At 50.4% G+C, this 14956-nt stretch overlaps 1 protein-coding gene across 1 annotated transcript in view; it reads left to right on the top strand.

The window, feature by feature from the left end:
• The window catches only part of LOC119102263 (uncharacterized), a 45632-nt gene that overhangs the window by 14440 nt on the left and 16236 nt on the right, over positions 1-14956 (top strand). Inside the window, exons 4-12 of the mRNA XM_037225633.1 lie at positions 4682-4791; positions 6172-6292; positions 8238-8359; positions 10358-10487; positions 10812-11064; positions 11305-11480; positions 12294-12492; positions 12883-13082; positions 14208-14486. Of these exons, the coding sequence (XP_037081528.1) occupies positions 4682-4791; positions 6172-6292; positions 8238-8359; positions 10358-10487; positions 10812-11064; positions 11305-11480; positions 12294-12492; positions 12883-13082; positions 14208-14486 (1590 nt within the window). The remainder of the gene's footprint in view (positions 1-4681; positions 4792-6171; positions 6293-8237; positions 8360-10357; positions 10488-10811; positions 11065-11304; positions 11481-12293; positions 12493-12882; positions 13083-14207; positions 14487-14956) is intronic.

Raw genomic sequence — 14956 nt, 5'->3', positions numbered from 1 at the left:
TGCCCAAAACCAGCCGACAAAAGTCAACCACTTAAGCACGGGTCGTTCCTATTGTTTTATGTTTACCCGCCTACTGCCAGTTGTATCTCTTTAATCGACTGGAGTCCGCATCCCACCTCCGCTGTTAACGACACCAATAATGTACGAATATCGTACACTTTAAATCAGGATGAGTCATTTTAACCAGAAACGGAGACGTTTCGTTCGCAACTCGCTCAGCCATGTACCGATGTGACTCGGTATTCACGTCAAGATCACCTCCTTACGACACGCACGTAGTCGGGGTGATCGTAGACGTATTTGTTGCAATTGCAAAATCCATGTGTGAGAGCTGATTTATAGATAAAAAGAGCTCATTGAATCTGTTAAGATGAGGGGGCCGGTAGTGTAGTGGGGTTAGCACATCTGCGTTAACCCTGCATGACTGGGAAACGCGAGATGCGGGGTTCGATTCCCCGCAGTGCTCGTCCTTCCTGTCAGGGTGAGAGGCAGATGACGCCGTATCACCTCAGCAGCTGAGTGCGTCGTAAAGCCCCAGTGACTCACTCACTCACGAGTCTGTTAAGATAGGAGAGCACTTACATCCGTGTGTCCTGAAGAATGTCAAAGTCTTGCAAATCGCATACAGTTTGGTAATAAAAACGGTCAAGTCTCTTAGCAAACAGAAACGCCTAGGAACATCATCACAGAGAAATGCACAGCTGGTTCCGCTGGACCACGTGAAACCATCAGTGCACACCATAGCACATTTACCAGATGAGATATTTGCTCAATTTCCAGCTGCTTCAGTTCGCTGGCCATCTCCGATGCCATTCTGCGCTATCATAAGGTTACATGAACAGAGGACGTTTCAGAGGCCACGGCGGAACTAACCACTCCCGGAGCTCGACGTTCGAGTCAAAGCGGACATCCACCTGACCCCATAGGTACCCGATGTACCCCTCCTTCCCCCACGGTGGAACCGGCCGCCATCACGTGAAAAATGGACCGAATATGCTATCTATGATGTCTGGATGCGTTGCACATGCTGCTTACGTATGTAACGCTTACTGTCATTTTCAAGTGACTCAACAGCTGTTTGCCCCTCGCAACTCTAGCATACGCAGCATAAGGTGAGGAGGAGATAGGCACGGTGTACACTTTCACACGGTACAAAATACTTGGACAAATGTTATCACTTTCCATAGTACACAGGCAACTGGCATTTTTGTACTTGTTCCCCTAACTCAGTAAGCATCTGCAGCCTAGCCTCGCGGGCGTCTGACTCTAGGCTTCCTACCTATATGCTTACCGACTTGCCCACCTACCAACAAGCATGCGTGCCATGAAATATCCATGCAAAAAACTTGGCGCACCGACTTCCTCTCTGGGATGTCTTTTAAGATTATTTGTTTTCAAATGCATCTTTTTCCTCTGCCAATTGGGCATCGCTGAGCTTTCGAATCCTCATGACTCTGTATTTGGTTCAAGAGGAAGTGCTGGTAAACATTTAGGTGCCCAAACAATAGTGTTCACCGCATATTTGTTTCCATCTTCTGCTTTGCATAATAAGACGGGGTATGCTTTCGTGGAGTGCTTAGATCTTTCTGACATAGTAAAAAGTAGGGTCGCAAATTGTATCGATGATTTGTTTTGTATTGAAGTGATTGCTGTTTTAAAATATTTTCTCCAGCCTAAGATACTCAAGATGCAATTTCTATACTACATCATCGAGGACGCCTAGATTCATGTGGATGTTTTTTGCAGTGGTGTTCTCAATCCACGTTGTCGGATACTGGCAGCGATTTTCGACGACTCTAAATTACTTTGCTTGCCCTGGCTAACTTAATAAACTAGCTGCCTTGGCAAAACACACTAAAAAAATACTTAATGAGCGCAAAGTGACAAATGGTTAAACATATAGGGCTGGGAACAACTGTTTTAGGACGTCTACAATCATAATACGCACACCATGCTGGAAGCAGACTAGAAGAAGATCACCGCTTTTTTTGGCATTTCTGTCATTGAAAATGCTTTCAAGACATGAACAGCAAAAATTGCTCCAATTTTTTTTACCTGAAGGCTTAAAAAAATGTTATCGGTATAATCAAAATAACTGACAGGATAAAAAAAGTCAGGGTCATAGAGATATTCAGTATGAAACCGGCGACTGTGGCTGCGATTGTACCGACCTGCTACGATAATTATCAGACTCGTGTTTTCTAGATCCGCTTCCGTCATCTGAGTATCATCTAAACGTGTCACTATTGCTACCTGGATGCACCTTTCAGTGCAGTAGAACGCCTTAGCCTTCCTTGTACCAGTCATCAACGGTGACAGGGTGTCGAAAATTGTGAACATGTGTTCAATCAAGATGGGATAGAGGAACGCTAGGGAACCAATCGCGAAGGGCCTTAACACCTGTACATTCGGATGACGGAAGGAGCAGTCTTGAATTCCCCTCGAAATAGGGTTAAGGAAGGATGTTCTCATGCGCTAAACCCGTGGTAAAGGAGGTGATCCTCTCCATGGTAAAGGGGAGTGTCCCATGTCTCTCTGTTTCTCTTCATGGTAAAAGGAGTGTTCCACATTTGTTCGAGGTGTTGAACTAGAATGGGTATCTTGAAGACCATTCGGTGCAGTTCACATTCCTGCCTTTCTTAAGACTTAAACCCCTCTATTTTCTGAGGCACACGCCCACGAAAATGGGACGGTATGCCTGGGAGAATATTTCAATGCCACCTTGGTATTCATAGACATCATAATAGTGTCATTCAAATCCTGCCATTACATAAACCATGCAGCGATTAAGGTCGAGCATAAATAGAATTGTCAGAGTCGCTCAAAATCTGGGCGCTCGTGAGCACGATTTCAAGACATAACGGGCCGTCAATTGCCTCTCAATCGAGGTTTTGGAAGATGTGATTGCGTAATCAAACAATGACGTACCGAATAGCATATGTACTAACGGAGAAATTGTGTTTATCTAAAGCAGTCTTTTCTTCTAAAAAATATAACAATAATTTAAGTGAGCTTGTTTTATCACATCTGATGATTGCCTCAATATCCCCCCATGTGAAACATTCTCTCTAAGCGTTCCGCGAGAAGTAGTGGTCATTATGTACGTGGCTCGAGCTCCTCAGTTCACATCATTCACAAGTAAACAATCGATCAAATCGGCAGATATTGGAGGACTGGGGTGGTTCTGCAGCGCGCTACTGAGCACAATACTAGCCGATCCGAGCGTGCTAGGCGGGCTCATGAGCCGCACGCCATGGCCGTCCGCCTTATGCGGCCGTCAGCTTTTGGGGGATATCGTGGGTTTCTGTCAGATCCAAATGTCCGATGTAAGCATAAACTGCACTAGGCACAAGGGACTATAGCACACGGACGGTTACTTCAGCCAAACTTAAATGCGCACGGAAAATATGGGCTCCATGTCGTTATTACCGTAACCATCGAAAATCGTTGAAGTTACACAACAACCAAAACTGCATAAAGCACTCCAACGCAAAACCCACTAGCTTGGCACAGTTAATGTATCGTCCAGTACGTGACGTCCAGTCCGGTGACAAGGACTGGCGCGGCCTGATGACCATTCTTTTCAACCTTGTTGGACTGTCCCTCGATCATATTTTGTCGAATGATTGCTTCTCTCAGTGCCTTTGCTGCCGTTTTCAACACTGATAGCACTGCCTGGCTCTATGAGCGATGGAACGCTCCGACGGCATGCGTGACGATTATGAACGCTTGGTGCTGCGGGCCAGCTCGTAAATCGATGTCGGATGTCCGAGTAGCTGGGGCGCTTTGCATCGATCATGTCGATGCAAAGCATCGATGCATCGATGTCACAGCTGTGGATGGAAGGCCGCCATTCATGTCGGTATACGCTTACATGGCCGGCGTGGTGCCAGTGGCAAAACATTCAGTCATCAGACGACCACAGCAAACGCGTCTTGAAAGCGCCGCTATGATTTGTCGTGCGACGTTCTTGGAATATGGCGGGTATGATGTACCGGTGGTCAGCCAAGCTCGTGCGGTACCATCAAACAACTGCTTTCAGTTGTGTGCCATCTGCCAGAGTATATTCCCTGCAGTTTGAGTTTGAATTAAAGAACGGGAATAAAGAGTAAATAATAAAGAATAAAGAAAAATGGAAGACGACAATAGAACGATGCAGTCCAAAACGACACAGTTCAAAACGATAGTACTCCGCCATTAATTCACCGGCCAAAGTCTCGCTAGGAAGTTTCATAAGGTCACCTCTTAGTGATTCATAAAACAAAACTTGACAATCAGAAGCTAGATCTGGGGCATGACTAATTCGACCCCATGTTGGTGTGTTTTTGGCGATGTATGGCACTAGGGCAAAATAGCCGCATGCGACTGAAAGCTGCTGCCACATCAAACAGTACTTGTTAATGAAGCACTTATTCACATTGCAAGATCGTCACAGGATTATGGCTGAACCCTCGGGCTGAATGTCTGTCACAACGTTGATAATTCAGTGTGATTTGCGGTTGTTTCTGCAGCTAATGTCCCGCCAATTTGTAATTTTCCGGTCCAGCAGCTTGTGCCATGTAATAAGCGTGACCTGTTGCGTCAACTCTCCAACCAGCCCACACCAAGCGAGGCTCAGGCGAGCCCACCAGGAAAGCCCGCCATTTGGCTGAGGTGCAGCGCCGTCGGCCTCTGTGTGCAGGTGACGGCCGGCTGCAGACGCTGAACGGAGCCGTCTTCACGTCCACCTGCGAGCCGGCCGTCTGGTTCGCTCTCCCGTCGGAGAGCACGTGTTCGGCCAGCACGGCCGAGGTATGGTGCCGGGTCAGACAGGCCCGGACCAACCCGCCGCTTAGGGGTGGTCCCGGACCGTCCCGTTTCTCAGGGGTGGCCCGGATCGGCCGGCTGCTCATAGGTGGGCCCGGACCGTCCCGCCGCTCAGGGGTGGCCCCAGACGGGCCCGCCGCTCAGGGGTGGCCCCAGTCCACAGAATGCTGCACGGTCCAGGCTCGGCCCCAGTCCACGGACGCACGACTGAGATTCGACCCCAGTCAGTGATGCAGGCAAAGCTCTATCCCACCGATCGCAGTAGGGTAGCACAATCTGTGCTTCGAGGCCACATGCTATGCTATGAGGCACGTGTTACTTGTCACGTAGCACGTGGCAGGTGGACAGCCAGCCGACTGTCTGTCACGGCCATTTAACGGAACTGGAATGTTAAGGTTGTATAGCTCCTCCCGTTTTATATTTAAGTGTACTGTTTTGTTCGATGCTCGACGTTCGATGTTTGTTCGGCCCTTGGTGGTACGCACGACCCCCAAATGACGCTTGGTCGTATTCGGGTTTGCATTCTTGTTTGCGTATTTTGCGCCCGTTTATGTGTCTGTAGCTTTTCGGAACAGAGTGTTACAAATGATAACACCGGCGGTGATAAACACGTAAGACACGCGTCGTTGTAAAACTAATCTTTTCGAATTTAGGTTAAGCAAACACGGAACCTCCCCGAACGCCTTACGTCCCGAGCTGGTGGACCACTGTCCCAAACTGACGCAAACCCCTGTGCTTCGCTTGCCGTGGCATGCAACGCTGGGTTGTGTCTTGAACCAGAGGTGTGACGGCACATGCAAGCTACTGTGGCCTGAAACCATTTTTTACGCCGGGAGGATCTACCTCGATGATGTTTGATACTGCCAAAACACAAGAAGTCCCAATAGCCAAAAACATTTTTTTCGTCCATTTTTGGTCACACCTCATATTTAGAGCTGAGATTGTTTGCCGGCCGGGGCCGGCCATCATGGAGAGGCCCACATTTAAGGAGATCGCGAGGGTACATGCCCCTCCCTTGTGATGTTTTTATATAGGTTTCACATGGGTTCGAGACACACGACCTCTTGGGGAAGCTGGAGCTGTACCCCCTCTCTGTGCCCTGCACCCCTCAATGATGTACCGCAAACACACTCACATACATTCTCCGTTCTCGAAGCCGCCCCGCCGCAGGCCTTTATTTGCGGTCAGGTAACTGTCCTTTATTCGCCAGCGTTCGTCACCAACCACACACACCTCCACATCGGCCCCCGCACGCTTGATCGGGTATGTGTCGCATGCCTGACTGCCTGATTGTGCTGGGGCAATGTGTCGCACGCCCGCACGCCCAGCAGGATCGATTGTCGCTAACAGGCATCGGCCTCACAGGGACCGTTCCTGACGCTCGTTTTGGACGGCACAAACCATCGAGGGGGCGCCTATCCTTGGCCGACGCTGAGCACCGAACTGAAGGCCGCCACACTCCGGCTACGTGGTGGTGACGCTGTTGGTAAGTTCCCCATGGAGGGATGCGAACGGCGAGACGTTTGGCCGTCGGGATTTTCCTTTTGGCCTTTGTGCCAGCCCATGGTCTGATGGTCATAAGCAGCGCTCGATAAGCTGTGCCGTCCCTCATTCATGCGTTGCGGCGTAGCCTACCATGCCAGGTTATCGGAAGCAGGATGTGTGGGAACTTATGTATGTGGAGCAAAGACCGCCAATTTTCCTGCGAGCTCAAATCGGATTTGCATGCGGCAATGCAGTTCACGATAAGAAAATGTTGAGATTGTTGTTGTGGTAACACTGTTGAAAAGTTCAAAGCCTGGTGGAAAATGCTGGTTGTGCTCATTTCGATGAGATTTCGTATGGTTGATTACGCGCTCGCCTAGCCGCGATTTTCGAGTCGTCCACATCAGATGACTGAATGGGGCTGAACAGACCGTTGGGCGGTCTGAGCCACCCGAGGCAATGGGATCTTAAAGAACACGTGCTGCATGATTGGGATGATCGTACCACATCGCCAGCATCTGAAAAGGTATCTAAATTCCCGCATTACAGCAGGGCGTTATTTAAAGATAACAATTTTTGCGATGAATTAAGGCACTGCAAAGTTTGTGCAATTTCAAAATGTTTCTATGAAGTCGAGGTATATCCTAAACACTCTGACAAGAAAATGATTGCTTTCATGCAAGTCAGCTAAAGTGCAATAGGTAAACCACACGTATCCAACTAAGAATAAGGCTGTTATTTTAGAAGAGGCCACTTTTAGACATTTCTGCAGCCAATGCCTTTAATTCGCCCAATTTCCAGGAAAATGTGGCAATGTATAATATGGTACGGCAATCAGCAATGTGTATCAGTCCAACTCGTTGGGTACCAGCTGCCTCATATTGTTTACATTGGTGCTGTGTGGAGCAGGGCGGGCTTTGAGGATCCTTTCATTCGAGGATCATTCAGCTTGAATCATGCTAAGGCAGGCAAGCCCTGCAGGCTCTGTAAAAACTGTGTCAAGCTCTGGAAGTACCGCATACCTATGAACAGGGACGCTACCAGAATATGGGAGTTTGCCTTGTCGCGTCTGCGTCAAATGCCACCGAATGCTTTTGGTAAGTTTTGAAAGGCTTCGCAGAACGACATCTGGCCTCGTACCTGTCCATAAAAGGATGATCTCAATTCTTACCAGCTAACCGCGATTTTATCAAATTATGCGCCTTTACAAATGTTTAAACGGAGCATGTCTAGCCGAAAATTGCTGCCAAAGGCGTAGGATAGAAAATAAACGCTTAAGTTTTAAGAGCTTTGAAAACAGTTTTGCACAGCGATCCTTCGTAAAAAAAATGTGATGATAAAAGAGGAAGTGGGATCTGCAGGCAAGTTGGAGTTTGAGTTTTCTACCTAAAAACGTTTTGATGCGGTTGTGTAGCCGAAATATCAATGCATCTATCAATGTATCCCGGTTATTCGAAGAGGAATAAGACTAAAAGTACTATTGTATGTAAGTGCGGAATGTTCCTCGCAATTGCGCTTAACAGCTTACGCAATATGCGACAACGATAAAGCGTGTAGGATTTCAAAGCAGCGGCTTTCAAGAGCATAGCCCCAATCAGCGCGCTACTCAAACGACTCTAAGCATCCACATCACGTGATCTTACGTTGATACATCGTTTGGCATTAACAGAGCATATTCCAAGCGCTTGCGAATCACATGCGCCACATTTTCGGGCTGCTTAATGTGACGAAGCCAAACGGCATGTGTGGAGTTGTATGCTGAGAGGCAGGCGACGCCATATGGCCTTAGCAGCTGAGTGCGTCGTAAGCCCGCAAGTACTCGTCCGATGCACTTACGACTGGAACTAGTTCGACGAACTTACGATTGACACTGGGGACGTTGCTGATGTGCTCATGCTCGTAACTAACATTGTAAGTTTGTATCACTCGTCGTTTGCTTTTGCCAGATGAATGCTCGGAAAGGAGTTTGTTTGCCTTCCCGGGAGAGGTACTGGAGCATGTGGAGATGAACATGACCAGCTTCAGTGTGGGGTCTTCTTTCACCATCAGCTGCAAGAACCGAGCACTGGTAAGCTAAATACATCTACTTTTCATCATCCCACATGACAGTGTTTTTACACCGCTGGTTGATGGAAACAGCATGCGCCATTGGCTTTGGGCAACGTGACAACTTGCTTTTGATTTCTCTGAGTGGGAGTCATCTTTCAGTAACTTGGAGATGTGTTCCTTCGACCCGTTTTATTTAGTAAAAGACAGATATGCACATCCATGGACGAACATCATTTCTTTATCATTTGCGCTACAGTCATAGCAATCGCATTGTGCTGTGACTATTAAGGTTCGCATTGCCTGATAGGTCTTAACGTCTTGAAATCATGGGTTGAGGTGCAATGGTCGCCTCGGCAAACTTCCGAACTACTGGTTTTTGGACCGAGGAAGTTCTCTATCTGAATCTGAATGTGTGGGAAGCCTCGCCGGCAGGACCCTGGGAACCCCTTCGTTCAGAAAAAAGCATTTCTGGGATTACAGCATTGTGCTGCGCGGATGTGTTCGACGACTGCACCGTCTAACGTGCCCAGCCTCAGGCAGGCCGATCGATTATTTGCTCCTGCCGCCCTACTTACCTGTGGATGTATCATGCAGATGTGTGTGTGTGTGCTCACTATCCATACGCTGTATCTGTGGATGTATCATGTAGATGTGTGTGCGCTCACCATCCATACGCTGTATCTGTGGGTGTATCATGCAGATGCGTGTGTGCTCACCATCCATACGCTGTATCTGTGGATGTATCATGCAGATTTGCGTGCGCTCACCATCCATACGCTGTATCTGTGGATGTATCATGCAGATGTGTGCGCTCACTATCCACACGCTGTATCTGGGGATGTATTATGCAGATGTGTGTGCACTCACTATCCACACGCTGTATCTGTGGATGTATCATGCAGATGTGTGTGCGCTCACTATCCTCACGCTGTATCTGTGGATGCATCATGCAGATGTGTGTGCGCGCACTATCCACTAGCTGAAGGCTGCTGCAGAGATAGCTCTCACTTCCCTTTTGACTACTTTTCAATTCAGACATAGTTTTCGATGACTTTTGTATCCAGTTTGGCTATATACCCAATGGTAGGAATTCTATGAACTCAAGCCCGCGGAACGCGATGACCATCGGATCCTCAACAACAGGACAACCACTTTCTCTCCGGAGGGTGTTCTAACCACCCTGTCGTTCCCTCGGCGGTGTGAGGCAGCACGTTTTCTCGCTGGAAGTTCTGCTCGTTGCATTACGTGCTCATTTCCGTGCCAAGAGTACCTCAAGCTTTGTTCAGCGCTTCCATGCATGGGAAAAAATGACCGCGCGTTAGTTGTGCTGAAAAATTCAAAAGAGCTTGTCGCAAGTATGCCATGAATCGATGGCTAGGACCGATACACTTATTTGATAGTCTCAGAACTAAAATGAAAAGAACATGTTGCGCGTTTTTATCATGTAAGGTTGTGTGACACGCTCCTGATTCATTCACTACCCGTCTGTATGTGTTACAAACTTTGCCTTTGCGTTGTAGCTTTGCAAAGTGATGGCCTTCCCATTGGCGTAGTTGGAGGTAGCTGTCACTTGGTGCACTTTAACTGCCACCGTGTTTCATTCGGCGGCGTGGTGATGGATGCAAACGCGGGAAAATGGCTATATATATATATATATATATATATATATATATATATATATATATATATATATATGGTGTTCCGGCTTGCTGGGTCCAAAAGCAGCTTTGTATAAAAAATTTCTTCTTACTCTAGAAAAAAGGATTAGAAACCGTTTTCCAAGGTGTTAAATCCTTTAGCCGAATATGCTGTCTAACCTCTTCAAGCATTCTAAAAGATTTGTTATACTTGAAAAAAGCAGGGTATCTTGGATCAGCGTTCGGCAGATCAAGGCCGCTATTTTATGAATGTTCGGTACGCATTATAAATTGCAGTGTGGGGGGGGGGGGGGCAGTCACGAGGCTGTCCAGCAAAACACCAGCCGTCAGCACCGATGTCCTGCGTCCTGCGCGCACAGGTCCTTCCAACCGAGAGGACTCTGAGTTCGGGCCTCTCCAACTCCGTGACGTTCACCTGCGCCAAAGAGAATGCCGACGCACAGGCAGCCATGGACGACTGGCCTCTGCTGACTGGCAACCCCTGCATTGGTGAGAGATACGAGGGACCACGCTCGCCCGCTACCGGACGGTCAGCCGAGGCTCAGTCGGGTCCAGACGGGATCGTGTTGCCCCGTAAATGTGTTTTCATCTGGACTGGGCGCACAGCCGGACAGGAGCCGGCCGTGCACTGTTCCTTTTACTGCGCTTTTATACGGTTGGCAGCGTGTAAAGGGCCCGGAATGTTCGTGCTCTTGTCCCACGTCGCAAGTGCGCCTCTATTCTGCCGTGTGATGCAACACTGCTTTGGCTGATGTAAGCGTTAATTGGTGACCGCCCGAGTTAACAGGACTCTCGCCGCCCGGCTGGTTGCAGAGCCATGTCCGGATGGTTACACACTGTACCTGGGGACCTACCAGTTCGGGGGCGCCCAGCAGGGTCGGACGACGTGCATCAATTCCAGCCCCAGCTCGGGCGTCAACGGGCTGGTGGCGGCGGCCAAAGCCTGTGGCGACGCCGATGAGCAGCTGCTCGACTTCTTCCTGCCGCGCAGCTCCGTGCCCAGCGCAGACCCGCAGCAGAAGTACATCATGAACGTGCAGACATACCCCGACAGTGGGAGAGTCAGGTGGGCGGCACTGGCGCCCGTCCTGAGGGAGAGCGCTGGAGGCGGTGATCGCGACTGCAGGCGCCGTTCGGCCGCAGAGCACCGCATGGGGGACATCCACCTGGGATGGGGTGGTAGTCGTGCAGCGGGAGAGACGGGGCAGCGCTGACACAGCGTGGGATTAAGGAGATGATGCCGATAGACGTCGAGGTAATGGGCATTGCTCTATTCCCTTTTGACGATTGCATGCGATGTTTACAGTTACTTCAGTGCCAGGATGGAAAAGGTTAAGACAGTAGATGCAGTTAACCCAGGTACGAACTGCCTGCTTGCAAGATACGATGCAGAGGATCAGAACCCGATAGACGAGGCCTCAGCTTGCAACAGAGATGCCGAAGGGAACCTTGCTAATCATCGCTACTTTTGCATGACCAATAGTAAGTACCGTGTATGCACCCTCAGTGAGCAATTTCGTTGCTTTGCTCGCAATAATGGCTGCAATGATACCATGTCAGCTTTGACCTACTTTGCCTGGCGTCTGACCACAAAACTCCAAAACGACGCTCTGTTCTTCCCTTCGCAAGTGTGGCGATGGCTAAAGTCGTCGTTGGACCACGGTTATCAGACATGTGCGGATGTGAAGGGGGGGAAACGCAAATCCATTACAACATTGTTTGAAATATCTCAAAATTGTATAAGTGTGTTTCAGCCATACTCATCTTGAAAACAGAAAATTTGCCTGTGAACTCCATTGCCGAAAGGCGTCTGGCACGAACGGGCGGCCGCAAGTATGCAGCATTTTGCATTGACCACTCGTGACGACTTTGCCTGGAAACAAACATTATAACGTAAAAATCGACTCCTCTGCAACTTCAGGCTCTGGGCGAGGACCTTAGTTGTGCGGAGTGTGCAACAGTAGGAGACGTATCACGGGTAACGGTTCCTCTTTTTTCCGAATGGCTGACAACGGCCACACAATGTAATAGGGACACTGCAGGGCCTGGTATGTGTAGAACAAATAGCAAAGGTTTCCGAACGCGTTTTTGTGACAGACTAGGAAACGCTTCTCAGCCATTTATGCCGGGAGCAGGCGAATACACTGGTTCAGAATCTCAGCCCAACATAGCTTAAAGCCCCCCCCCCCCAAAAAAAAACAGCACAGCCAGCCTGTAGCGATGGACCGCTGGACTGGTGTCTGACAGCTGGCGACGATTGTGCATGCCGGCCATGAAGGTGCATGTGCTCGTCAGCCGGCTGCCCGGACGGAGAGCTCTTCCACAAGGGCTTCTGCATCAAGATGGTGGCGGATGCGACGGCGTCCAACCACGAGGAGGTGTGCGGCGAATTTCGCAGCTCACCCGCCGCGTACACGCCAGAGCTCGGCAACACCGTGGCGCGGCAGCTGTCCGGGTCGTATCCCGACCTACAGCCCATGGTCGGCGTGTACAAGTGAGTCCGGCCCCGGCCGTGGCCGACCCGCCGGGGTCAAGATCTGTATGACAGACTCCGCTTATTGCAAGCTGTACGGCAGACTCCGCGTATTGCAGACTGTGGTGGTCTGGCTTAGTCTAGTCCAATGGCACCACCGGTTTCTGATACCAACAAAGCTTCATGCTGAGTCCCACCTTCAGAATTAAATCCTCCGCCGTAGTACTAACCTTCCCGTAAGCTCTTCTTTGTTGCGAAGTTTCTCCTGACTTTCTGCGTCGAGACCAACCGCGGCGTTCGCGCGTGATCCTAATTTCCGCGACTGAGTCTGAGCCTAGCGCGTTATTGACTGCAGCCGTCCGAGCCCTGTCCTGGTGCTTCACCTTGTCTTTGGCGGGCGTCTGGCTGCAGGCGCGGCGGACAGTTTTGGAGGCCGGGTGGCGTGGCGTTGAACGAGTCGGATTTTGAGGACGGACTGGGCTCGGCGCGGCAGCGGTGCGCGGCCCTGTCCGCCAGCAACCCGGCACTGCTGACGGCTGTCTCCTGCGTAGAGAGCGACATTCAACGCGGCGTCCTCTGCCAGACCCCCGGATACGTCATCGAAGCGACACGTGAGGCAGAGGCCGAGGAAGGAGAGGAGGGAAGGGGCATAGGGTAATGAGGGCAGCGTTAGGGAACGAGGCGGGTCACCTCGGCTGAAAGAGGGGAAGAGAGAAAGGGACAGGGAAAAGAAAATAGAGATAGAGAGAGAATAGAGAGAGAGAGAGAGGAGAGAGAGAGAGAGAGAGAGAGAGAGAGAGAGAGAGAGAGAGAGAGAGAGAGAGAGAGGGAGAGAGAGAGAGAGAGGGAGAGAGAGAGTGGGGGGGGGGGGAGAGAGGGCGGAGGCGGGGTGGGAGCTAGGAACATGAGGGTGAGGGTGGGTCTGAGGTCACCGTCAGGATGCATGGCAAGGGCTGGGTGAAATCGTGGGTCAGAAAGGGGGGCAAGTGAGGATAAGGACGAAAAAAGATAGACAGGAAGTCGAAACGAGTTAAGCAATCAATGCCGGATAATGTCACCGTATGCTGTTTTGGACCTGGTCAGCCAATAAAGCCTCCTGCCGTGCCAGCACATATGCACACGCACACGCTCATGTTTACGCTCGCACACACGCACACGCATATGCATACGCATGCGCACACGCGCACGCACAGGCACACGCATAGGCACACGCACACACACACGCACACGCACATGTACACGCACACGCTTACGTATACGCACACAGGCACACACGAACGCGCGCGTGTGTGTGTGCGTGTGCGTGTGTGTGTGTGTGTGTGTGTGTGTGTGTGTGTGTGTGTGTGTGTGTGTGTGTGTGTGTGTGTGTGTGTGTGTGTGTGTGTGTGTGTGTGTGTGTGTGTGTGTGTGTGTGCCTGTGCGTGTACCTGGGCGTGAATTTGAGCGTAAGCGCGTGTGTGTGCATATGTGCTGGCACACACACACACACACACATACACACACATACACACACACACACACACATACACACATACACACATACACACATACACACATACACACATACACACACACACACACACACACACACACACACACACACACACACACACACACACACACACACACACACACACACACACACACACACACACACACACACACACACACACACACACACACACACCGTCTGCGGCAGTCACGTCGCTCTCGGCTCACGTGCGCCCTGTTTGCAGCCCGCTGCTCTCTGGAGTATGAGCAGCTGGTGGGCGCGGCCGCAGACGGCGCCGTGCCGCCGGCGGTACAGCGCGTGCCGTCGCTGTACAGCAGTCGTATTGAGCCGACCATGCAAGGAGACCAAGTGACGCTGACCTGCCCGGAGGGCTTCAGTCTGCACACCCCCGAAGGGTCACACTCGATGGTGTACACCTGCACCGGACTGAAGCGCGAGTGGGTGCCGGAGGTCGACTTGCCGGAGGGAGTCAGCGAGGTCGCGCCGGCTCTATGCGTGCTCGGTGGGTGCCATGGGGGTGGCGAGTCCGATTCGTGGCGTCTTGGATCCGCGTCCGGCTGCTAAATTCACCGTTTTTGAGGGACGTGAGTTTAGGTATAAGTCTTGAATCTCGCGACTTTGAATCTGAGTCACAGTGTTGCTGCATGTGAACCCCAGTCCGCGCCAGTCAGAATCCTAGGAACTCCATTAGTCTCAGTCCAAGTTCGTGTTTGCGTTTCCTAGTGCCTTATGGGATCGCACAGACTGCGAAATGTCCAGGGCCAATGCTATCAGGAACACAAGCGTTATCTTATATGATGTATGTGTTTGTCCATGCACCTACTTAGATAGTGAGTATTTAATATAAAAACTGAGACACGTAAATGCAGAGAATGTTCCGAATGTATGCTGAAACCGTTATAAGACATGTATGGCAAATACGCCGAATATAGCAGGCTACGCCCGGGGATAGAATAGGCTATGGTCTCTCAT

The sequence above is a fragment of the Pollicipes pollicipes genome, unplaced genomic scaffold (assembly GCF_011947565.3).
Source record: "Pollicipes pollicipes isolate AB1234 unplaced genomic scaffold, Ppol_2.1 Scaffold_5724;HRSCAF=6776_pilon_pilon_pilon, whole genome shotgun sequence".
Classification (NCBI taxonomy): domain Eukaryota; kingdom Metazoa; phylum Arthropoda; class Thecostraca; order Pollicipedomorpha; family Pollicipedidae; genus Pollicipes; species Pollicipes pollicipes.
The sequence above is the reverse complement of the archived record's forward strand: the minus strand, read 5'-3'. Positions and strand labels throughout refer to the sequence as shown.